The 26,949-nt window shown below is 39.8% G+C and overlaps 1 protein-coding gene and 1 pseudogene across 1 annotated transcript; both read left to right on the plus strand.

Moving 5' to 3' along the window:
• The first annotated feature begins 268 nt into the window (after positions 1-268).
• LOC128523859 (zinc-binding protein A33-like) lies at positions 269-19,494 on the plus strand. Its single transcript, XM_053496010.1, has 6 exons — positions 269-682; positions 1,251-1,346; positions 17,926-18,156; positions 18,286-18,308; positions 18,395-18,513; positions 18,588-19,494. The coding sequence occupies exons 1-6, from the start codon at positions 284-286 to the stop codon at positions 19,100-19,102; spliced, it is 1,383 nt and encodes a 460-aa protein (XP_053351985.1). The 5' UTR covers positions 269-283; the 3' UTR covers positions 19,103-19,494.
• A 94-nt stretch (positions 19,495-19,588) lies between these two features.
• Positions 19,589-26,270, plus strand: LOC128523856 (zinc-binding protein A33-like; annotated as a pseudogene).
• The last annotated feature ends 679 nt before the right edge of the window (positions 26,271-26,949 follow it).

Below are 26,949 nucleotides of genomic sequence, written 5' to 3' on the forward strand. Positions count from 1 at the left end.
TTACTGTATTATTATTATTATTATAAAATTTTATCCTATTTAGAAAGTGCCAAATCTAACATAACTGCTGTCCTTTATAAACACAGTGTTTTGTTCTGTTGAGTTCTATCTGAGTCATATTTTCAACATTGTGAGAGGAAGTGATTAGTACATGGACCTACAATGTCATGTGATTAGGTCAAATGAAACCTTAAAATCAGGGCGGGATTACATTTTTGTTTTTCAAAAAAGTGAAAGTGAAACTCTTGTCATTCGGACTAAAGAACAACAACAGCAAAATAAAATGGCTTTAAATTTTTCAGAGGAAGATTTCTCCTGTCCTGTGTGCTCTGGGATCTTTAAGGATCCTGTTCTTCTTAGCTGCAGTCACAGTGTGTGTAAAGTGTGTTTGCAGCGGTTTTGGGAGTCCAAAGAATCCAGGGAATGTCCTATTTGTAAAAGGAATTCGTCTCTGGATCAACCTCCTATAAACCTGGCATTAAAGAACCTCTGTGAGACTTTTATAAGGGAGAAAAAAAAAAGATCTTCATCAGTGTGTGAAACTGTCTGCAGTCTGCACAGTGAGAAACTCAAGTTCTTCTGTCTGGATGATCAGCAGCCAGTGTGTGTGGTGTGTCGGGCTTCAAGAAAACACACAAACCACAAATTTTGTCCCATTGAGAAGCAAGTGACCCAAAGGAAGGTAAACAATGTGTACTGTTGAGATGACATAAAAAAATATATGCGTACATATATAGTATAGATCCTATATGCAATATACAATATCAGTCCATATAGATTTAATGTAAATGGCTATATTAATCATATGTTGTGGGACAGTTGTGACTCAGAGGACTAAGGCAATTAAGTGGCTAAGACTAAGTGAATTACTGATCAGAAGATCGTCGGGTCGATCCCTATGTTGCCACTGGTGGGCCCTTGAGCAAGGCCCTTAACCCTATCTTCTCCAGGGGCGCTTTATTATGGCTGACCCTGCGCTTTGATCCCAGTTATACTGGCATATGCGAAGAAAGAATTTCACTGTGCAGTAATGTATATGTCACAAATAAAGGCTTAACTTAATTACTCTCTAATTAACTTAATTATTTATGTATGTTTCATAAGTGTCTCCTGCATGAACAGGAGCAAATCTTTATTATTAGAATAAAACAGTGTGCACCAATGAACCCACATCCTCTAAGTCTGAGTTAACAATGTGAAAATAAGAGCTGAAACACGGAGTCTTCATGCAGTGTGTTAATTTGTTTCAGGAGGAGCTCAAGACTGCACTGAAGCCACTACAGGAGAAACTAAAGATCTTTAAACGCTGTAAAATAAACTGGAATCAGATTGCAGAACATATAAAGGTTACAATCAATAACATGGTTTTTATAAAATAATTTTTCTTTCATACAGTCATACGTAAACGTTAGTGCCCCCCTTTTTATTCTGGTTTTTGTCTAAAAACATTATAAAAATCAGCTGATCATTTCGAGTCAATATTAGGCAAACAACAACATAACTTTTTTTTATCATGCTATTATTTATTTAACAAAAAGGAAGCCAAAAATAAAAAATGATGCAGGCAATACTACATACCCCTCTTATTCAATAGCTTGTAGATGCACGTTTAGAAGCAATAAGGTTCAATGAGGTTTTTAGGCATTTGTTTATGCACTGTTCTGTTAAGGTCCTACCACAGGGTTTCAATTGGTTTAAGGTCTGGACTTTCCAAAACCTAGAAATTCTGATGTAGATTTACTGTTGTGCTTCAGATTTTCACCCAAGTTTTAGCTGTCGAGCAGCTGCCCTTACATTTGCCTTGAGAATACTCTTGTATACAGAGGACTTTATGGTTGCAAGGTGCCTGCAAGTTGCTGTCATGTTTCTGGTACAAAGGGGTCGGACACAAAAGCAGGTGCAATAACCAAGAGTATTTTTATTAATCTTCTACTAGAAACAAAAAGTCTTTCAAACAAAACTTAGAACGTCTTTGTCCTCTTTGGAAACAAGGATGTGGATTCACTGTCGGTTCACTCCTAAGGAACATGTAAAGGGCTCTTGGTATTAAGGGTTAACTCAGACAGATTCTTACACACTGAACAGTGGACGGAGAAGGAGCTACAGGGTCGACTGGCTCAAATAGGGGAGCACATAAGGGAGACATAGGTGACACTAATTTAGTAATATTAACGAAACACATACACACACAGACACCCCAGGGAGAGACAAAGCAGCGGCTCAGTAGTCCGGAGAGCCTGATCTTCCTCCCTGAGGCTGCGGTGGCACAGGTGTTACAGTTGCTCAGGTCCTGTGGCTGCAAAAACAAACCCAAATCATGACTTCTGTTGGCTTTTTTCTATATATAGGTCTGGGCATTAAGGGCAAACAACTCCACATTTATTATTATGATTATTATTCATTTTTTTTTGTAATTCTCTGAGAATTGCATGGTCTGACCTTCCGTGTTGGAAGTAACACGTAACAAAGTACAAAGTAACGTGTTATAGTACTTGAATTACTTTTTTTGATGTAACGAGTAATCTAACTTGTTAGGTCCGCAATTTAGGTACTATGGTAGTAATTTCTATTTAAGTTTATGTGAATTTACTCACTTTTAGGTACCCATCAGAATATAATGGTCATTTTCTGTAGTCAATTTGAGAAGTGCTTGCCTAGGAATCCAAGCTATACATAGGATGGGGAATTGTACGTGCAAAAACTAACCATATAAGGCCTCCTGGAATGTGCTTGCCCAGGAAGGTGAGGTATACATAGAACGGGGGAATTTAAAGAAACCCACCTGTTGTAAAACATCACTGTATACAGAATCAGCTGCATTGTATGGAGTATTTAAAGGGAAGAGCACTCAAAGATCAGTGTGATCTCTGCAGGCTCCCCCGGCCGTTATTGCATGATAAATAAAGGTCGTTATCTTCTGAAACCAAAGCCTGAGTCTTCAATTAATTTCCACGACATCTTGGCGCTGCGAGCAGGGTGGAAAAGGGGCAAAGGTGTGGCTGATCACCGTGGGCATCCTTGGCAGGCAGCACAAACTGGTGGCCACCTAAAAAAGGTAAGCAACTTTTGCTTATATACTTAGTTTGTGTTGTTTGCTGGGATAACCCGTGGTGGTAAGGACGCCTGATGAATGCCTCTCCAAATTAAGTAGTTTTGGATGGGCTTTGTTTTCAGGAAAGAATGCATGCATCAGCTTACAGTACTAATTGTTATACTGATAGTAATTTGATAAATTAAGCATGCATTGGTCTGTTATGTTGTCAAGAGGGCTTTGATTAGATGGCAGCATGACAAGACAAGTATGAGAGAGCGCATTTGAGCATCTATTTGTGTTAAAGAGAGAGAGTGGCTCGGTATTAATCTGTACCCATTGTCAAGAGGGCCTAGATTGGATGGCAATGGGAAAGAAGCAGTTAATAAGGAATTGCGCTTAATTAGTTATACTGCTTGTGTAAGGGTACACAGCAGCTAAATATTTATAAATAACGTTTATGAGGAACGTACAGATGTATGTCGATAATGTGTAGCCACCGAAAAATTATTGTATGAGGCTGGTGGTGAAGTTTATATAGATAATCTTTTTATGAGCAATATACCGATGTATATGAATTTATATTGATATCTAAGTATGAGGAGCACCGCTGTGTGCCATAAAGTTAAAAAGCAATTGCAATTGGTTGTGTCTAATTGATGTTGTGTCTGTCTAAAGCTGTCTGAGTGCAAGGGAGCTCTTTGTGTGCCTGTGAGAGAGAGAGAGAAAAAGAGAGAGAGAGAGAGAGAGAGAGAGAGAGAGAGAGTGTTTGGTTTAGTGATATTATAAGCTCCGTGTCCAGTGAACAGGGCTTGACCCCTGAGCAGAGGGGGGATAGCTGCTGCCAGACCGGAGACACCTGTGTGTATGAAGGCCTTATTAAAAATAAAATAAAAAATAAAATAAAAAGTAATAAAATAACAAAATAATAAAGAATAAAGAAATAGAAGAAATAAATGAGCCCTTATTAGAAGATAAAAGGGACAAGCATGAATGAATGAGCCCTATTTTCCAGGAAAAAGGGACAAAGTATGGATGTGTAAATAGATAATAAAAAATAGTGTGGAGTTGTCACGGCTAAGTACCAGAGGGCACTATTCGACTCCATTTCTTAGGTTTATGTTCCTTTTGTGTTCAGTTTTGAACTTCATTTCCTAAAATGCACCTCGGTTGGGGGAGCTTCCTCCCAAATTAGGTATTTAACCAGTCAATTATAATTAGCTTTTGTTCTGGTTGCTGTGCATCTGTTGTGTTTAAATGCTGGCTGGTTAAAATTGGTTGTTGAATTTGCTCTGTGTCTGTCTGTTTCATGCTATTTCCACTGTTTCCATGCTATTCAATTAAGTTACTTGAACTGCTTAAATGTTATGCTTTATGTTTTAGTTGTTCTAGTGTTATTTTCTCTTTGTTTCTGAATATAGGTTGCTCAGGTTAAGTTATGATCTTAGGTTATATTTAGGTTCTTGTGTAGATTCAGCTCCTTATTTAGTTCAGCTTCTGGTTGGTTTAGCTCGGGTTCCATTAGCTCCTGGATGATCACGTTCTGTTGCCTTCATTAAGTCCACCTAACCCACCTTGTGATAGGAGGGGTCAAGGTGTCTGATAAAGAGTGGTTATCATTGCTGAGTCTTGGTCTGGAAGGTGGATTGCTCTGTGATTATACCATATTGTGTGTTGTAAGTAAATTTGGTTACGAAAATAAGTGTATAGCATAAGACAAAACAATATATCTAAGTTGTGGTGAATAAGGCTATAAAGCATAATGGCAGCCTCTCCGGTGGATGCATTAGTGTTGAAATATCCCTTGAGTGGAGATCTCATAACTAAGATCTCAAATAAATGGCAAAAGAGAACTAAAGATTTGATTACAAAATGGCCAAGGGAGGGGTCATTTGATCTAGCGTTGTGTCATGAAATGGAGATTTTAGTAAAAAATTACAAGACGGCAGCAAAAGAGAAAAAGTGTGTCCAGAGAGAGTTGAAAAGACAGCAGGAGAGGGTGGTCTTAGATTTGTTTAAGAAAGAAGGAGAGGAACTGGTACGAAAGAAAAAGCAGATGAGGAAAAAGTCAAAAAGGTTAGACAGTGAGGCACGGAATAACCGAGAGGAAGCGTTAGTTACGCCTCCCCCATATGTGCAGACAGAAGGACAATTCCCTATGCTCAAGGGCATGGTGGAAGTTACTGGTGAAATGCAGATGGAAGGGCATGTAGATTTAGAAGAAGACTGCAAAGAGGCAAGTGTAAAGTCAAGAAAGAGGCAGGATAGGAGAATGGATAGAGAGGGCAGCACACCGTTAGATTGTTATAAGGAAGTAAGAGCAGACCTACAGAGAGTAAAGAAGTTATATGGGAAGGGGGATAAAATAGAGGAATCGGAAGATGTGCAGGGATGTGGAGAGAGGTTAGACAGGAATACTAAAACGCCATCACAAGCAAGAAGTAAGATAAATACAACATTAGGAACTGGGGATAGACCTTTGTACAGTGGAGGGGATGACGGTGAGGAGAACTTGTCATTCAATATAGGAAGTTGGAAACAGGGAAGGGACACTGGTAGACTTAGAAACCTAGCTCCACAATTCCCAATTTTAATTAAAGGTGCACGGGGACAATATGTACCATGGGCAACTCAAGATCTCGAGGGGCTTGTCAACCGACTCCCTAACATCCACGAGGGTGCAGGAAAATGGATCAAGGTCCTAGAAGAAGAGACCTCAGGCAGGCTTCTGTCTGTAGGAGATATGAAAGCTTTGTTGGCAAAGATTTTAGGAGGAGGAAAAATGGAAGAAGTCCTCCATTCCTCGGACTTAAGTGAGGCTGTGGATACATATCATATGGATGGAACTGTCTTTGATGCTTATCGTCCTTCTGTGTGGCAAGCCTTGCGTGCAGAATATCCAACTAGAGTCGACCCAAAAGCATTGAAAGGTGATCAGTTGGAAGAAACAGAGAATCCAACACTTTACATTCAAAAGCAGTTAAAGAGGTGGAAGCAAGAAACTGAAAGTGATCCTGAAGGAGATGCACTGTTGTCTACACTGTTCAGACAAACTATAGTAAATGCCATGCCTCAACCGGTGAAAAGTAAACTGGAAGACGTGGTCGGCTTAACCTCCAAATCACACAAAGAATTCTGTGATCATGTCTCACATGCTGTTGAACAGTATAGGAGAAGTGAACAAAAGTTGAAAGCTCAAGAAAAAGAACTGCAAAGAAAGCTGACTCAGTTACAGCTGGAAGAACTAACAAAGAAAAATAAGAGAAAAGTCCAAGCTACCCTGGCAACAGAAGAAGCAGGGCAGATGTCTGTAAGAGGGCCAAATCCTTCACCGAGGATCCAGCCAGCTACAACACCAGCTGCATTTTCCCAAAACCCACACCAGATACCTGCACCTGTCATTAATGTGTTCACTCAGAAACCAGGGCAGAGGGAGTGGAGAGCCAATCAACAACAGAGAGGACAAAGAAATAATCAGTCTAACTTTCCCCTAGGAGTCTGTTGGGGATGTGGACAGGCTGGACATAATCGATCAAGCTGCCAAACGCATCCATGGCCAGTGCCCACGCGGGGTGCGATGGGAGGAGAGTGGCTGCAGCCTCCTCGAGATCAAGTTTCAGGCCCAGTAAACCCATGGGGAGGTCCAAAACAGGGGTATTAGGGGTGCCCAGAGAGTCCTATAGGGGAGAATCAGTTACCAATCTTAACAACTAATGCTGAACAAGAACCCATGTTACACATTGAGGTAGACGGGAAAAATACACCCATGTTAATTGATACAGGAGCAGTTTATACATGCTTAAATTTAAGTCATGCCTCACATCTCCCCTTGTCTGGAAAATTTGCCAAGACAGTAGGATTCTCGGGACAAAAGCAGTTAATTCCTATGACCGCTCCAGTCCGTCTGCAAACTTGCAATAAAAGTGTGACCATACCTGTATTAGTTTCAAGTCAGACGCCAGTTAATTTATTAGGTAGAGATGCATTATGTAAATTAGGACTTCAAATATGGTGTTCCCCAAAAGGTGTGTATGTTGACATGAAAGGTATTCAAAATCAAATGGTAATGACTGAGCCACAAGCAAATGTATATTGGATAGGACAGCTAGAGAGGGACGTAAATCAAATAATTAATAAGTGGGGAAAATTTATTAAAGCGCAGATTCCAGAAGCACAAGTACCCACTGCGGCTTTCCACTGTACAATGATGTATGACCCAACTAAGAATACTGACATAGAACAAACATGGCTGGAAGAAACGAAAGAACACAAGGTTGAATTAATTACACAGCACATCATCATAGGTCGGCAAGGAGCTGCTGTCAGTGTAAATGATTCTGATTTTGTAAAGAGGTGGTTCAATGTAACTAATTCTGTTCCTCATGTGACATTGTATGTAAGTCAAAATAGCAACTCAAAGGATTTAGGCCCAATGATGAAGAAAGCAAAGGAAGTCCAGTGGAAATCAACAACAAATCCGTTAATTTTTCATTCTGAGGATAAAAATTATATCAAGATCTTGTGTGGTAATAGCTTAATTGGTACTCCTCAGGAAGTTGTAGTTAGCCACACGTCACAAACCCAAATGGCATCAGCATCCGAGGTAGTTGAGACGGTCGAAGATGAATTGTTTAGGGAAATGGAGAGTCAGGTCCCACCTGATTTATGGTCTCGTCATGATACAGATGTAGGCCTAATTAAATCTGCCAGCCCGATTCAAGTACAACTTAAATCAAATGTAAAACTGCCCAGAATAAGACAATATCCTTTACGACCTGAGGCAGAGGCAGGCATAAAAACCACTATTGAAGGCCTTGTAAAAGCATCTGTACTAGAAGAAACCATCAGTTGTTGTAATACTCCAATTTTCCCGGTAATTAAGCCAGGTACAAATAAATGGCGTCTTGTGCATGACTTGCGTGCAATTAATAGTATAACAGAGGATTATCCAGCAGATGTTCCAAATCCACACACATTGCTAACCAATGTCCCACCCGAAGCCAAATATTTTACTGTAATTGATCTTTGTTCAGCCTTCTTCAGTATTCCAGTGGCGGAAGAAAGTAGATATTTGTTTGCATTTACATATGCTGGTAAACAATATACGTACCTAAGAATGCCTCAAGGTTACCGCCACGCTCCCCATATATTTAATCAGGTTTTGAAAGCTGATTTAGCAGATTTAATGATAGAAGGTAACCTTCTCCAGTTTATGGATGATTGTTTAATATGCTCGTCATCATTAGAAACCTGTCATAGAGACTCTATTAAAGTACTTAGTAAGTTAGCGCAAGGGGGTCATAAAGTGTCTAAAACTAAACTGCAATATTGTAAACCTCAAGTTGAATATTTAGGGCGGCTAATTTCACATGGTACAATAGCCATAGCGCCTACTCAATTAGAAGGAATAAGTAAAGCACCATTGCCACAAACAGTAAAACAGTTGATGACCTTCCTAGGCTTAACAGGCTTCAGTGCTGACTGGATTGAGGAATATGCAGTAAAAACAGCTCCACTGAGGGAGATAATGAGAGAAGAAGGCATGCAAAATCTAAGTGCTCCATTAAAGTGGAACACAGATGCACGGTTAGCATTTGAATCCATCAAAAAAGAAATGCAGACAGCACCTACTTTAGGTATACCTGATTATACCAAACCGTTCTATTTGTATGTGGCTAATCGAGCTGATGGATATGCCTCAGCTGTGTTGATGCAGGAAACTTGCAGTGGAAGGAGAAAGCAGCCCCTAGCTTACTACAGCACTAAGCTAGATAATGTAGCGCAAGGGTACCCACCATGCCATCAGCAGGGACTTGCAGCAGTACATTATGCATATAACAAAGCATCTACATTGACTATGGGTTATCCAGTAACCATTTATACCCATCATAAAGTTGTAGAACTAATAGAACAAGGGAAATTTGTTCTTACTCAAGCTCGCATTCTAGCATATTCTTCATTGCTTACATATCCCGATATTACTATAAAAAGATGTGACACAGTTAACCCGGCTGATTTAATTTCTTTAGACTATGAAGGAGTGTCTCATGATTGTGTGGCAAATTCATTAGCATTTACTAGGTTACGGCCTGATCTTGAGTCTAAACCGATAGCTGAAGCGGAAGTCATTTACTTTGTGGATGGGTCTAGTTTTAGAGATCACATAGGAAGTCACACAGGCTATGCAGTAATAAGGAAGGATGGAGAAGATTTTAAACTTATCTTATCTCAACACTGTTCACAACCCTGTTCTGCTCAATTGGCCGAGCTAAAAGCTCTCACCGCGGCTTGCCAGCTAGCCAAAGGGCTAGTGGCAAATATATTTACAGATTCAGCCTATTCGCATGGTGTATGTCATCTGTTTGGAGCAGTGTGGAAGCAAAGAGGGTTTAAAAGGAGTGATGGGACTCCCATCCAGCATGCTGAACAGATAAGTAAACTAATGTCTGCTATGATGCTACCAAAACGATTGGCTGTAATTAAATGTCAAGCCCATAAAAAGGGAAATGACTATGTCACTAAAGGTAATAACATAGCAGACTTAGAAGCAAAGCGAGCATCAAAGTGTCAACTGGCAGTACAGGTGCCAATAGTCCTTATAGAACCACAGCCCCAGTTGGAAGATATTATTCGGATTCAACAGCAAGCAGGTCCATACGAGCACTCAATGTGGCTCCAGAGGGGAGCCCAGAAGGATGCACAGGGTATTTGGCGTTCACATGAAGGTCTGATCATAGCATCCACAGCACTGTTGAACATTCTGATTTCAGATGCCCATGGATTTGATCATTGTGCTAGAGGAGAGGTAGTGAGAAAGATCAAGCAACAAGGGTATTGGTCTCCATATCTGCATGCTATGGTTGACGAGTTCCTAGCTTCGTGTGAGATGTGTGCTAAGCATAACGTCAGAAAAGGAACAGCGACACCTATTGGCCATATACCGGTACCAGAAAAACCTTTTAAGCACTTGGTTATGGATTATGTGGACATGATCAAATATGCTCGAGGCAAAAGATACATGCTCGTAATAATTGATAGATTTAGTAGATGGGTAGAAGCAATGCCTTCCGCAAATGAAGGGGCCGGAACAGTTATTAAATTCCTTACAAGGGAAGTGATACCTAGGTTTGGAATTCAGTCATAAATCAGTTCAGATAATGGATCAGCGTTTATTCAGAAAACTGTAAAGCAAGTATTACAACAGTTGAGAATAAAACAAAGATTTGGATGTGTCTATCATCCGCAGTCCCAGGGTATGGTAGAAAGAATAAACGGCACTCTCAAAGCTAAACTTAACAAAATTTGTGCTAGTACAAAACTCAACTGGGTTGATGCTTTACCTCTTGCACTAATGAGCTATCGCATGCAGATTAACCGGAATACACACTTAACCCCGCATGAAATGCTTACGGGTCGACCCATGCCTGTGCCATTCTGTAGAGGACCCTATAAAGGTCCACCGCTAGAACAATTACAATTGGAACTCAGATCATATATGAGGAAACTAACTGCCATACATAAAGCAATCTATGTGCAGGAAAAAAGCAAGGAGACAAAGGAAGAAAAAGACGCTCCGTGTCCCATCACCCCAGGAGATCAGGTCTATCTGCGGGTGTTCAGGAGAAAGTGGCACGAACCCAGGAGGGAGGGACCGTATACAGTTGTAGCTGCCACTCCCACAGCAGTCCAAGTGGAAGGCAAAACCACCTGGTATCATTTAAACCATTGCACAAGAGTCCCTAAAGTAAGTAAGGAAAAAGGTGCAGAAGAAGAGGACCCACCACCTGACGGTGACAACGTACAAGGTCTTGAAATCTGTGTGAAAGGTGGGGTGGAAATAAAGCAAAATTATGGGGAAAATAAAGGGGATAGCATACCTAATGGTCTTTATGTTCCAGATATTAAATCACCCAGTAGTCACCTCACCACTACTCAACTCCAGCCAGACTTCCCAAGAATTGACTTTACAGCAATTGACAGATGATCCAACGGTTCCTAGTACCAAAACTGTTGGCAGGAAAATAAAGGAAAAACTCTTGAACATAGCACACGGTAATGAGTGGTATAAGTGGGCTGCCTACACAGCCAAGGAAAATAAAATAACTAGTTGTTTATTTTGCACCCCATCACCATTAAGGAAAGTTATAGTAGTACCCAACCAATATGACTTTAGACATTGTGCAGAATTTGCCCAGCACTTTTGTCATCTGCATGCCTTCAGAAGACCCCTATGTCCAGCAGAATGTTTAGCAATATTAAGTAGTCCAGATTACTTCAATAGATACCATACACCCGAATGGGGAGAATGGTGTCAGCAATTAGATGTAAGACTAGAGATTAAAAAGATAGAGTTACCTTCGGAGTATGAAATAGATTATACACTTGAGTATGAATGTTTCAATAAAACAAGAGGAAATTACAGCATGGGAGAATTTCAGGGTAATTGCATGATAATGTGGCACCTAGACACGGACTCATTTAGCCGATCTGACGTCCTTAAGAAGACTGTACTTCATGCAACAGCAACAGTGCATGCGAATATAAGTATAACGCATAGATGTAAGAACCAAACATTATTATTTCCACTTAAATTCCGTTACGATGACCAATCAGTACCTGTAGCTGATTTTTTCTGGCTCTGTGGGGGAACACTGTTAAGGGCAACATTACCAAGAGATTGGAAAGGAATCTGTGCTAGAGTACAAATGATTCAAGAAATATCAATAACGAATTGGGATATAGAACAATCTATGAAGAGTGACTTAGAAGCCAATCATAGAGTAAAAAGAGCTTATCAGGCTGATCCCAATGTGTACATAGATTCAGTAGGACAACCCAGAGGTATACCTAATGAATTCAAAGCCAGAGATGAAGTAAAATCTGGATTTGAGTCTATTTTCATATGGATAACTCCTAATAAAAATGCTGAATGGATAAATTATCTTTATTATAACCAACAGCGATTTATTAATTATACTGAAGATGCTTTGGCTGCATTAGGAGAGCAATTAGTAGCTACCAGTACAATGACCTGGCAAAATAGACAAGCATTAAATTGGTTATTGGCTGAAAAAGGAGGTGTGTGCGTCCTGTTCGGTGATCAATGTTGTACATATATACCTAATAATACCGCACCTGATGGATCATTTACCAAAGCCATGAATCAACTGAAAAATCTGAGACGTGAAGTAACTGAAAATGCTGGAAGAGATAATAAAATATGGGACTGGTTAGACCTAAAACTGGGAGCTTGGGGAGCATGGTTTGCTAAATTTGGTATGTTCTTGGGATTTGCTATATTGGTAGGAGGATTATTGTTCTGTTGTGTACTTCCTATATTAAAATCTTTGGTCATAAAAGCTACAGTCCAACAAATGGAGGTATTAAAATGGCAAGATGGAAAAATACCCATAACCAATGATAAAGACATTTACAGCTCTGATGGTGATTCCCAAGAATCAGAAGAGGATTCCGGCACCTCGGACGAGGACGAAGAAGATGATTAATGATGAACCATGCCTTGGGTGAAAGCACTGGCCGGGCCTCTCCCCAAAAGGCGACCCTCTACGATGCGCAAAGTATCTGGGTTGAAGAGTATACTGTATTGCAAGAAGACTGTTAAAAATTAGGTCTACTTTAAAATTGTACTGTGTTATGCATGTTTCATTTTAGATTGTGTACATTATCCAACTAGCATAAGCCGAGAAAGTCACTGTATTAATTGCATTATAAGTCATGTTATAGCTTATGGAAAGTATGATGTCATGGAGGTCAGTCTTTTACTCTTGTCCTAGTTGTCAAAAGTAAGGAAAGAGACGTTTGGCTGATACTCCCCTAGAGTGCGAATACATAGGTTGGGTATTGATAAAATCCAGTGATTTGATTAAATCACCAGATTAGTGTAAGAACAACTAACAAATGGATTTGCACTCTAGATGAAACAATTATTGTGGGACTTGTAAGTCCCAAAGGGGGGATATATGGTAGTAATTTCTATTTAAGTTTATGTGAATTTACTCACTTTTAGGTACCCATCAGAATATAATGGTCATTTTCTGTAGTCAATTTGAGAAGTGCTTGCCTAGGAATCCAAGCTATACATAGGATGGGGAATTGTACGTGCAAAAACTAACCATATAAGGCTCCTGGAATGTTCTTGCCCAGAAAGGTGAGGTATACATAGAACGGGGGAATTTAAAGAAACCCACCTGTTGTAAAACATCACTGTATACGGAATCAGCTGCATTGTATGGAGTATTTAAAGGGAAGAGCACTCAAAGATCAGTGTGATCTCTGCAGGCTCCCCCGGCCGTTATTGCATGATAAATAAAGGTCGTTATCTTCTGAAACCAAAGCCTGAGTCTTCAATTAATTTCCACGACAGTACTCAGTTATTTAGTTCTTTTCTTAAGAATGTAATCCGATATTCAGACAATTTATGTAATCTGTGAGCCAGACAGCAGTCATTCCCAATCCGTTGGTGTGTGTGTGTGTGACAGAGAAAGTTGTCCTACAAGCCTCACCTCCGATAACATGCCCTCCTCTGTTATATCCTGTTATACCCTTATCTCACCTACAGTATGCAGTTTGACTATGCAAAGACCGACCTAATCACAGCATCAAAACTCGCAGTGAATCATGATGAACCATACTTACTGTATGACCATCACGCGAAATTCGGGGTAATAGTAGTTAACAGATTATGGCACGAACTTCGCTGAGTGATAATGGTGGAATAATTATAAAGGTCTTGACTTAAACAACATGCATGAGGAATCACAAAGGAGTTTTTATTTTCTGCAACGGAAAAGTACTCATATTTTTAAGGACATATTTTGGACCTTGTGTTGTTGTATAGTTTATGTATTACTATCAGTAAAATATGCGATGCAGGTATTTCAGATCACATGCTCAGTTTATTCACGGCAGTTGCTACTGGTTCGAAAATTTCCACCTGTGCTGTTGCTTGCAGTGTCCGGGCAATTAACCCTTCAACTGCTTCAGAGTTTTCTAGTGCTTTTAAAGACTCATTGCTGTTCAACGTTGACAATCGTAATTCCAATGTGGAAGAGTTCATTGTCTTATTTGATTGTACATGCACTGGGATATTGGACTCTTTTTAAATTTGATAAACAGATTAGTTCTGTTATAAAAGAAAAATTTTTTCAACTGAGACTGTTGAAAAGTCAAGCCCTACCTTCCATGTAAGGAGTTTGAAAGTGTAATTCATGCTTTTATAATGTCAAGACCAGACTATTGTAACTCTTTATATGTTGGATTGGATCAGTCATCTCTTCAGCGTTTGCAGTTGGTTCAGAATGCGGAAGCTCGGCTCCTAACTGAGACTAAAAAGCGTGAGCTTTACTACACTGGCTTCCTGTCCGTTTCAGGAGTGAGTTTAAGATTTTATTGCTTGTTTTTAAGATTTTAAATGGGTTGGCATCTGTATATTTCAGAGCTTTTACATATCCGCACTCCCGTTATAGCACTAAGGTCGTCTAATTAGTTGCTCTTGGATGTTCCAAGAGCCAGACTGAGCAAGCTTTTTCAGTGGTTGGACCGAAGTTGACGAACGATTTACCTGCTCACATAAGGTCTGTTCAGAGTGTTGAAATTTACTGAAATTTAAGAAGTCATTAATTCAATTCAATTCAATTTTATTTGTATAGCGCTTTTAGCAATTTTCATTGCCGCAAAGCAGCTTTACACAGTCAAAAGAATTATTTAAGTTTGTATGAAATGTGAATTTGTATGAATCAAAAATGGTCAGTTTGTCCCTGGTGAGCAAGCCGAGGGTGACAGTGGCAAGGAAAAACTCCCTGAGATGGTAATAGGAAGAAACCTTGAGAGGAACCAGACTCAACAGGGAACCCATCCTCATTTGGGTGCAACAGAAAGCAGTAAATGATCTGCATTTATACAGTGTGTAGGGTGGGAGGCAGTTCAGCTATAATAGCTGATGTTAATTGATGTTAATATGGAGTCCAAGTAGTTATTGAAGACCCAGGTAGACTTGTAAGAAGTTCCAGTCATGAACTATCGAACTGTCAAGTCCCCAGAGAAACAGTTGCCAACACCAGTCAAGGCCAGAACCGTCTTCTAGGTAGAGAGAACCATCCCCAGACACCAGACGCATCCCAGAGAGGGGCATCCATGTGACGAGATCTTCAGCCAGAAGCGGGGCACCAGGATGGGTCAGACAGGTCCGGAGGGCAGAGGGAGTCTGGATTACTGGCAGCTCAGGAACGACATGTGTAGCTCGACAGAGAGAGAGAAAGAGTGAAAGGGGGAGACAGGAGGAGAGAAGAAAGAGAAAGGGGGGGGGGGAGAAGACGAGGAGAGATGGCAGTTAGGTATGGTCACAGTCACACAATGTATAATGTGAATGTATATTAACTGTAGAGTGCAAGCGGAGACTCCGGCAGAACTAACTATGACAGCATAACTAAAAGGGAGAGCCAGAAGGAAACACAGACATGAGGGCTTCCTGAGATGTAAAGCAAACAATCACCTCACCGTCAGCAAACCTGAGTGATCAACGAGAGTGAGGAAGACAGCATCCAAACATACCAGTTCACCATAATACTCTACGTCCATGAGTCCCCCAGATCTGCTCCTTTACCTATGGAAAATCTATTTATAAAAATGCTTGGCTAAATAAATAGGTTTTTAGCCTGGACTTAAACACTGAGACTGTGTCTGAGTCCCGAACACTATTTGGAAGACTATTCCATAATTTTGGGGCTTTGTAAGAAAAAGCTCTGCCCCCAGCTGTATTTTTCATAATACGCGGTACTGACAAGCAGCCTGCATCCTTTGATCGAAGTAGGCGTGGCGGATCGTAAGACACTAGCAGTTCGCTCAGGTACTGCGGCGCGAACCCATTTAATGCTTTATATGTCAAGAGTAGTATTTTAAAATCAATGCGAAATTTCACAGGGAGCCAATGGAGTGAAGATAAGATAGGGGTGATGTGCTCATATCTTCTGGTTCTAGTGAGGACTCTCGCTGCTGCATTCTGGACTAGCTGAAGCTTATTTATGCATCTAGCTGAACAACCAGACAGTAAGGCATTACAATAGTCCAACCTAGAGGTGATAAAAGCATGAACTAGTTTTTCTGCGTCGTTTAGCGACAATAAATTTCTTATCCTGGCAATATTTCTGAGGTGAAAGAATGCTATCCTGGTAATATTATCTACATGTGCTTCAAATGAAAGGCTGGAATCAATGATCACACCAAGGTCTTTCACTGTTGCATTTGATGGAACAGAAAGGCCATCTAAAGTTACGGTGTGATCTAAAATTTTACTCCTAGCTGTATGCGGTCCTATGACTAGAACTTCTGTCTTATCCGGATTTAGCAGAAGGAAGTTAATTAGCATCCAATTTCTTATGTCCTGCACACATTGCTCAATTTTAGTAAGCTGTTTTTTCTCATCAGGTTTTGCTGAGACATATAACTGTGTATCGTCAGCATAACAATGAAAACTAATACCATGCTTACGGATTATGTTGCCCGTAAGCATGGTATCATTACTTAAGACTCACTTATATTCTTTGGCTTTTATTTTTTATTAGGATGAGTTTTTAAGACATTTTGACAACTTTTAATGTATTGATTGATTGTGTGTGATCTTTTTTTTTGGCATTGTGAAGCACTTTGGTCAACCATGGTTGTTTTTTTAAATGTGCTATATAAATAAATTTAACTAAACTACTCTAACTGTCATGATTCTGTGTAGAAGAATTGGACGCAAAATGCAGGTATAAGTTTGCAAACACACGTGAGTCTTTTATTTAGTCTTTTGTGGGGCAAAAGTCTTCCCACGATTCTCTTCTTATCTTGAAAGAAACAATACCAAAAATTAAACATAAAACAAACGAACAAAAGACAGCCTCCTCAGGCTGGGTCTGCAGGCGGGCACAAAACACTACCAAGCATTAACACCACTGTCACACGGGTCCTGCGCTGCGCTCGGCTGGCGACTTTACCGTGACCTCGCTGCCGGTTCACTACCGGCCTTACCCCGTTCCTGCAGACTCGGCTTACTTCTGAGGAGGAGATGAGGAGAGGGCGGTGAGGTGTGAGTAGCATGTAGCAAACAAAACATGTGAACAACAGTGAACGGACAAGACACTACGGGTTCAGCTGGTTTAAATAAGGACACACAGGGGAGAGACACAGGTGTACGTGATTTGTGATTAAGTGAAGACATACCAACGTAGACACACTAGGGGGAGACAAAGCTTCGGCTCAATAATCCGGGGAACCGGATCTCACTCCCCCGGACTGTGGTGGCACAGATGTGACACTAACTAGTTACTTTTATCAGAAAGTAATGCTGTAATGTACCTGATTTTTTTTTAAAGACAGTAATTTTGTAATGTAATTAGTTACTTTGAAACGTCATCCAACACTGCTGACCTTGGGGTGAATTTCCTGGGACATCCACTGCTGAAAAAAGATCGGCAAATGTCTTAAGTGCTTTTCACAGACTGTTTGGAAATGGTTTTATAACCCTTTCTAGACTGATGTGCAGCAACAATTGCCTCTTTAAGGCAGTTGCTTTTGTCTTTTCCCTTTGGCATTGTGTAAATTTTCACCTGACTTCTCAAGCAAATTGCAAAAAAAAATATTTTTTTAAATTTTTTTTACAGATCTGAATATCTCCCGATAATACGTTAACCGGCTGCTGATGATAAGCAGTACCTGGCAGCAACTTAACTTCTTAAATGCTGTGGAAATAATGCTGTATTTAGTATTGCCTGCATGTCTTATTTTTGGCTTTTTTGGGGGGCAATTTTGCTCAAATAAATAATGACATAGTGAGACAAGCTTTTGCCATATGAATGTGATCAGTTATGTTTTATTTGGTTTTCTCTTTACTGCAGATTCAGGCCCAACACACAGAGTGTCAGATTACTGAGGAGTTTGAGAAGCTTCACCAGTTTCTGCGAGATGAAGAGGCAGCCAGGATCACTGCACTGAGAGAGGAAGAGGAGCAGAAGAGCCAGATGATGAAGAAGAAGATTGAGAGGATAAGCAAAGACATATCATCCCTTTCAAACCCCATCAGAGCCATAGAAGAGGAGATGAGAGCTGAAAACGTCTCATTCTTGCAAGTGAGAATCATTTAGTCAGTATTTATACTGTGAGAAAGAAAATCTTTTTTTCCATCATCAGAAACGTCACATTTCAGTGGTTTAAAAATGTAAATCGTGTCCACTGATGTTTGTCTTATTGTTTTACAGAACTACACGTCCACAGTAAAAAGGTGAGTGATGTGGTTCCTGTCTTTTTTGTTCTCTGTGTTTCTGAATCCAAACCCACAGCAACACTGACTCCTGAATGTTTTTGCAGAGCCCAGTGTACAGTACAGCATCCAGAGGAGATTTCAGGAGCACTGATCCATGTGGCAAGACATCTGTCCAACCTGAAGTTTGAAGTCTGGGAGAAGATGCAGGATGTTGTCCAATACAGTAGGATTTTTTTTTTTTTTTTCATTTCTCTATAATTTTATGCATGTTTTGTAATTGTTTTCTGTTTTTCTCAGCACCTGTAACTTTGGACCCCAACACTGGTCATCCCGAACTTATTGTATCTGATGATCTGACCAGTGTGCGACTAAATGATAAGAAACAGAAGCTGCCAAATAATCCAGAGAGATTTGATGAGTTACTAAGTATCCTGGGCTCTAAAGGATTTAACTCAGGGACACACTGCTGGGATGTTGAAGTTGGAGATTGCACAGTTTGGCTTGTGGGTGTGATGACAGAATCTGCACAGAGGAAGGGAAATGTATACTCCAGCAGTGGAATGTGGTGTGTGTGTTATTATGAAGCTACACATGGAGCATGTTCTATACCAAAGACAGATACCCTCTTCTTAGTAGAACAGAAATTCCAAAGAATCAGAGTGCAGCTAGACTGGGACAGAGGAAAGCTATCGTTCGCCGACCCTCTCTCCAACACACACATATACACTTTTACACACAGATTTACAGATAAATTACTGCCATATCTATTTGTTGGTTGTAGAACATCTCCTTTTAAGATCCTTCCACTGTAGTGCTTCCAATAGATTTAAGGTCAGGCCTCTGTGGTGGTCAATTCATTTGTTCTCATGCTCCCAAAAACACTGTTTTACTATTTAAGTTTTTGCCAATAGTGAAGAAAGAGCCATAGATGTGATAACCTGGTCATTCAATACATTCAGGCTGTCAGCTGTTACGTGGTGCGGTATGGAGAGCCACACAACAAGATGTTTTAATGTGTAATGCAGAGCTTGAAAGGGGTCAATGAAACAGGAGGCTGTGAGAATGCTTATGATAAGAAGGGGAAGACCCTTCCGTTTGGAGATAGCGTGCAGTTATTAATTAGAAACTCAAAAGAAAATAAAAGGAAACTGAAAATACAAAATAAACAGAGCTCTGCCATCTACGCAAGAACACACTGGTAACTGCTAAAAATAAAAACTATATCCTCTCGGGGCTTGTGCCCTTACTGTGGATTTATAGAGAGATTTTGTGTTTTTTGGGTTAAAAATTTATACTTAGCCTGAGAGCGCATGCTTAAAGGACAAAGCACCGCTCTCTCTCTTTTTCTTTCTGTCTGTCTTTCGCCAATGTCTTAGGGAGGCAGACGCTGGGTCTTCGCCTCTGTTTCTCGACTTTCTGCACGCTTGTATTTTCTTTCTGGATACAGTGTCTTTCTTTTCTTTTACTTTCTTTTTTTGACTTGCTTTGTCTTTGGCCCTGATACCTTACCGATGCTACGTAAATCATAGCACAAAGTGCCAAGGTATCAGGACCCTTAAAGGAACATGCCGCCAGGTGAGGTGCGTTCACGTTGATTGCGGCGTTGACTAGCAACCGTGTGTAAAAATGGCCGCGGATTTGCAAAGCATTTTTAAAGTCTAATCTTTTAAGCTTTCTATCAAATTAAACCATTTTTTCTGATTTGTTATTGTGACTGACATGTGACGCAAAGAATCCACGCGCAAAATATTCCATAAAAGCTTGTAATATTTCTTGATCTTTTTTTTTTGGTGACTTTGCTCACTAAACCACAGATCCCTGATCTCATCATACCTTCTTGTCTTACATATTTAAGTGTTCCTTTCTAACACACTTACATGTGTTAATGACCATATTGGTGCAATCTATTTGCAGCATGTCTTTGGGACCATGTAAACTAGACTCCACTTGAAGACATCTTCAATGTACATATTTTTGTATTACATATTTGCAATGTACAGTACTATTGAGGATTTCAATATATTTGTAATACACTAAAGTGTATTTTTTTTCACTGGGGATAGGACAGGAAAAAAATAATGTTGGCCACCTTAGCATTTTAGCTAAGCTAATTATTAAGAAAAAATAAGTTAGCTAGCTTGTGGGAACTGACATGCAGTAGGTAAGCATGTTCCAACCAACAGCCAGGCTTTGTTCATTCTGCTTATTCACCCATGTATGCATAAACCAGGGTTTAGGCGAAGTAAGCTCTGGCTAACATGGCGACAACCAGAGCTTCCACAGTCCCTTCAGTAACCTTATGGGTGATGGGAGTTTGTCAAGTTCTTATACAGCCTATCCGACCCACTTATAAAAAAAAAAACTGCTTAGAAATAAAATTGACATCTGCAGTCTTTATATGGCCGCTAATGCATCATGTTCAGAAATACAATTGTATTGTTAATGCGGACTAAAGATGTATGCACAACAAAAACAAACCCTTGCTATAACAAGAAATTGTGAAATTACAAATCTGCAGTTATGTACATGTATAGCAACCATATTTAAATAAACACTTTTCCAGTGAAAAAAAAAATACACTTTAGTGCATACACAATGAATAAATTTAACAGTTGAAATATACTGTAATGAGAGGTTAATGATATTAAAGCTGCACAACCGTTGTACCTGATTCACATGTTCATGGACTGTTTCATTAATAATTATTAAGCTGTTTAAAAAATGTGAAAAGAATGTCCAATTTATGAGGTTTTCACTATTATGACTGAGTCGACGTTCAGCCCATTGGGAATTAGAGGTTTCTGTTCCCTGTGTTTAAAACTGGAAAAGTGACTTCAACAGCTTCCAGTAATTAAAAATTCAGAAGACTCAGATTCATCACCGGATACATTAGTACCAAAATTTCTATCTGTAGTCAGTGCTTAAATGTACATTCATTAAGATTAGGTCTGTAACAGTCAGATTGATTCAACATTGCAATGATTCCTGCACATGTTTACAAAGCTCCTGTCCACTACTTAAATTGGAGTGTCTGTAAAGAATTCCAGATCAAATGTCAGTTTTTCAAACCAGTGTTTTCAGTGACCTTATAAACTTGTCCAAAGGGTAATCAGATTCCTTTTAACAGGTTAAACGTGTCTATAAACTCCTCCTATTGAGGAAGTGCTGAATCTACTACAGTATGACTGCAGTCCGTCATAAACAGCCTGCTGTGTCCTGCTCTGATAAGGTTAGTTTTATTATCTGTTTCTTTCTTGGAATCACTGTAAAAGGAAGCGATTACTAACTAAACCCACAAAGTCGTGTTTAATTTGAAACAGTCTTGAAATCAGAGTGTGATTTTTCTTTACTGAAAGTGCAATTCTGTGTATTTGGACTGGAAAGAACAACAGCAGTTAAATAAAATGGCTTCAAAGTTTTCAGAGGAGGATTTCTCCTGTCCTGTGTGCTGTGAAATCTTCAAGGATCCTGTTATTCTTCACTGCAGCCACAGTGTGTGTAAAGTGTGTTTGCAGTTGTTCTGGGAGGCCAAAGGATGCAGGGAATGTCCTGTTTGTAGGACGAAGTCGTCTACGGAAACTCCACCTATAAGTCTGACTTTAAAGAACCTGTGTGAGACTTTCTTACAGGAGAGAAGTCAGAGATCTTCATCTGAAACAGTCTGCAGTCTGCACAGTGAGAAACTCAAACTCTTCTGTCTGGATGATCAACATCCAGTGTGTGTGGTGTGTCGGGATTCAAGGAAACCAGCAACCATAGGTTTTGCCCCATCGATGAGGCAGTAACAAATTGTAAGGTAAATAATATGAAACTGTGAGCTCATGTGTCAAATAACAAATAAATGACAGAGAACTTTATTCTGCCTAAAATATATATGGTGTCAATATAAAAATAAGGTGTAATAATTAAGGTATAGTTACTTTTTGATTCGTTTGTTTATATGATAACTACCAAATATGTTATTCTAATATTTCATTAGAGATAGGTGACACATTAGAGTATGAAAACTTTATATATCTGCTGTTTAAATGATCATCTTAAAAAAAGAGAATATAACTATTACATTTATTTTAACTTGCATTCAATACTGTATTTCCAGTCATCTGAGGTAATAATGTGTAAAATAAGAGTGCAGTGTGTTGATTTGTTTCAGGAGGAGCTCAAAACTGCACTCAAGCCACTACAGGATAAACTGAAGATCTTTAACAACTGTAAACTGAACTGGAGTCAGACTGCAGAGCATATAAAGGTTAGAACTAATACCATGGTTTTGATTTTATAATTATATTTTTATAGTTATATTTTATTAGATTTCCTCTTCATTGCAGATTCAGGCCAAATACACAGAGCATCAAATTAAGACAGAGTTTAAGGAGCTTCACCAGTTTCTACAAGATGAAGAGGTAGCCAGGATCGCTGCACTGAGAGAGGAAGAGGAGCAGAAGAGTCAGATGATGAAGAAGGAGATTGAGAAGCTGAGCAGAGACATATCATCTCTTTCAGACACAGTCAGATCCCTAGAAGGGATCTGACTGAGGAGATGAGAGCTGAAGATGTCTCGTTCTTACAAGTGAGGATCATTTAGTCAGTATTTATACTGTAAAAAAGTTAGATTAACTTTTTTCACAAACCAAAACGTCAATGGTGTAAAATGTAAATCGTATCCACTGATGTTTGCTTTGTTGTTTTACAGAACTACAAAGCCACAGTGAAAAGGTGAGTGATGTGATTTCTCTCTCTCTCTCTCTCTCTCTCTCTCTCTCTCTCTCATTCTCTGTGTTTCTGAATCCAAACCCACAGCATCACTGACTCCTGAATGTTTTTGCAGAGCCCAGTGTACACTACAGCATCCAGAGGAGCTTTCAGGAGCACTGATCCATGTGGCAAAACATCTGGCCAACCTGAGGTTCAGAGTCTGGAAGAATATGCAGCACATAGTCCAATTCAGTAAGACTTATTTTGTGTGTGTGTGTGTGTGTGTGTCTCCTTTTTTTTTTCTGGCACTGGTAATAACACTAATGTTGTGTTTATAATGTGTTGTATGTTGTCATATAAAAAGTTATATGTATTGTAGCAAAAAGAACATGTTCCCTTTAAGTAAATCCTCTATGTTTATGCTGTTCTTATTCCTGTTGGCTGTTTTGGTACGTCATTATTATGAGTATGCTCAATGCCATGCAGTTTTATGTAGTCTTTAGGAGAGGTTGCTCGCATGCTCATCGCATGGGTCGGAAATGTTGCCATTCTGTGCCAGAGCAAGAGCACCGTCCATACAAGCTCCCAGCATGCAGTTACTGGATTCACACCGAATAAGCTGATGCTTGGAAGAGAAGTCTTTGGTCCGCAGAGCAGAAGTCTGCAGAGCAGAAGTCAAACAGTTTGAAAATTCCAGATTTTCTGTACTTGGAAAGGGGATTGAAAGAAGCACATGATGTTGCCAGGGAACACCTCCAAACAGTCCAGCAACGCCAAAAAAAGATCTATGATCTCAGAGCCCAGGAGAGGAAGTATGTTGTTGTAGATCCAGTGTATATGTGGGATAGTACAAAGAAAAAAAGTACAAAGCCCGAAACTCTAATCACCTTGGAAAGGTCCCTTTGTGATTTCTACCTGCTGTGTCCCAGTACTTTATGATGTCGCAGTCGTAGGGCTTGAGACGATTGTGATGCATGATTCTCTTGTTTCGTATCCCCTGGACATGATTCCAGCAAGAGTAAAGCATCAAAGGAGCGACATCCTGCAAAAGAGCAAGAATGCCTCTGATGGCTTCATTATACAAGAGCCTCTACAAAAGCCAGAACCACCTGCACCCAAGTGCAGCAGTGAAACAGAATACATTTCTTCTGATTCTAAGCCCCAGGAAAGCGGCAGTCTGCTGCTCGTCGATGTAGAAAAACAAGAAGAGGACTCAAACTTACTGTATGTCAGACAGAACAAGAAACAAACAAGAAAACACATAAAGAAAGGGGGAATCGACGCAACAGTTAAAAAAAAGAAAAAAGTTTTGTGTGTGTTATTAACCTTTTTTTTTGTTTTGTTACATCATTACGCTATGCGCAATGCAAAGCTGTTTTATGTAGTCTTAAGTAGAGGTTGCTCGCATGCTCATCGCACAGTCTGAAAAGCTGCCGTTCTGTGCCGAAGCAAGAGCACCGATCATTCAAGCTGTATGTACTGTATGCAAGTCGTATTGTTGGTGAGTGCACTGTATCATTACGCTGTTCAAAAGTTTAGAAAATGTCTTCTTGTGGTGCATCATTCCGCCCGCATTTCCACACTGACCAACGCATTAAAACCATTGGGGCCAGAGGTAGCTCAGTGGTTAAGGCATTGGACTACGGTTCGGAAGATCCCAGGTTTAAACCCCACAACCACCAAGTTGCCACTGTTGGGCCCTTGAGCAAGGCCCTTAACCCTCAACTGCTCAGATGTATAATGAGATAAAAATGTAAGTCGCTCTGGATAAGAGCGTCTGCTAAATGCCCAAATGTAAATTAAAGCGAAATTAAACTGCACGCACAACAGTATTATTTTTGTTATTAATATTATTATTGTTATTATGCAGTAAACAGATGTGTTCACCTTTAATTTTAAACCCGTGTAATGTGAGGGGGCTTTTATTATGTATTGCTTTGATTGGTGTCAGACTGTTCAGTGTTTGAAGTGTCAGACTGAGTGAAAAATGAAGTGTTTTGGTTTACAAAAGCTTTAGAGTTACAATTATTATAAATATTGTTTATATTTGTATTTTAAGAATATACTGAAAATGGGCATAAAGCATGTTATTAGGTTATACATGATTATTCATTAATTTTCGTCTAAGTTATTATTTCTGTTTAAGTTAGCTAGTGCCATGCTTACATAATGTAAACTTTAACCCAGCCCCGTTCGATTGAAGCTCTCGACTTGCCCATTTTAAAACAATCGGTGTGTGTGTGTGTGTGTGTGTGTTTTCAGCACCTGTAACTCTGGACCCCAACACTGCTAGTCCTAAACTCATTGTATCTGATGATCTGACCAGTGTGAGACTCAGTGATGACGAACAGAAACTTCCTGATAATCCGGAGAGATTTGATGATCGTTGTTGTATCCTGGGCTCTGAGAGCTTTAACTCAGGGATACACTGCTGGGATGTTGAAGTTGGAGACTGCACACGATGGATTGTGGGTGTGATGACAGAATTTGCTCAGAGGAAAGGAGACATAAACTCCAGAAATGAAATCTGGCGTGTGGGGTATTATAAAGGCAAATATGGAGCAGGTTCTACGCCACAGACAAGCACTTTCCTCTCAGTAGCACAGAAACTCCAGAGGATCCGAGTAAAGCTGGACTGGGAAAGAGGAAAACTTTCATTCTCTGACCCTCTCACTGAAACACACCTACACACTTTTACACACAAATTTACTGACAAGTTACGGCCAATCCTAAATGTTGCTGGTAAAGAATCTTCTGTAAAGCTCCTCCCACTTCAGTGCTCTGTAAGAGTGAATAAGTTCATTTAGAGTTCATTAATAAAATATTAAATTTAAAGTTATTAATTTTAATTTAAAGGGATCATCCAGACACATTTTTCATTAAATGTTAATGATCTTTAGGGTCCTAATGAAAAGGTTGTTATATATTTAATTAAAAATTCTCAATGGTTGTGTAAAAAAAACACTACTTTTAACTGGTAAAAACTAGCTCTGTTCTCAGCAACCTGTTTCAGTGCATGTTCCTTTAAATGCTTATGATCTCTGCTGAGACCGCCCCCCCAGTTCTGTGGGGCGTGTCTTCACAACACACGTGGGGTATAGCCACGGGAGTGTAGTCCAGTGCGGGCAATGCTTTGGACTGCATTACCCACAAAGCATTGCCCACACGGGCAATGCTTTGTGGGTAATGCAGTCCAAACTGAAAAACGCTGGAATATAGAGCCTGAGCCTAAGTCGTTTTTGGTTTAATTTAAGTACGGAATCTATGCGGAAGTTTGTAATATCGCCTGACAACGCAAAAATTAAAAGAATGGACATGCATCGACTCGATTTGTCTTTTTCATCACTGCATGGGCATAAATAAACGGGCTGTTGCGCTGCCGCGAGCAACAACAACAAAAGCAGAGAAGCTTAATGAGAGAGATACAAATGCGATGTGTTTACTGATGTGTTTACATGACTTCTTAATCTTCGACAGACATCGTTATAAACCATCTAACGTTACAAAGGTAAGCATAATAGTTTTCCGACTACGTACACAGTTTGCAACTAGACAATCACCTTAATGCGTTGTTTATTATAAACGTGCGATTAGGAATTATATAGAGCCGGATGTACACAGAGAAGAAGCCATAACCATGTTCTATGAGAGTATAAGTTAACTTACACTCCGCATTCATCGTGATTATTAGAAAAGGCGATCTGCAAAGATTCATAGAAAAAGAAATTACTCACTGAGCCTGGTGAAGATGAAGCAGGAACACGAAGCGTTAGTACAGATCCATTTTTTAGGAGCTGCTTCCTAGTAAAACCTGCTTTATATTGACCTGCGTTTATAAAGCAGTCTGGTGAAAAATGAACGTATTTAGGTAAATCGGCGGGGACGTTAGCTTTAAAAACTAAATTCAGCCACTGCGTCCTCAGCGGCTCAGATGTCGGTAGTGAATAATGACTGCTGTGTTCGC

This window comes from Clarias gariepinus, chromosome 5 (assembly GCF_024256425.1).
Source record: "Clarias gariepinus isolate MV-2021 ecotype Netherlands chromosome 5, CGAR_prim_01v2, whole genome shotgun sequence".
NCBI lineage: Eukaryota > Metazoa > Chordata > Actinopteri > Siluriformes > Clariidae > Clarias > Clarias gariepinus.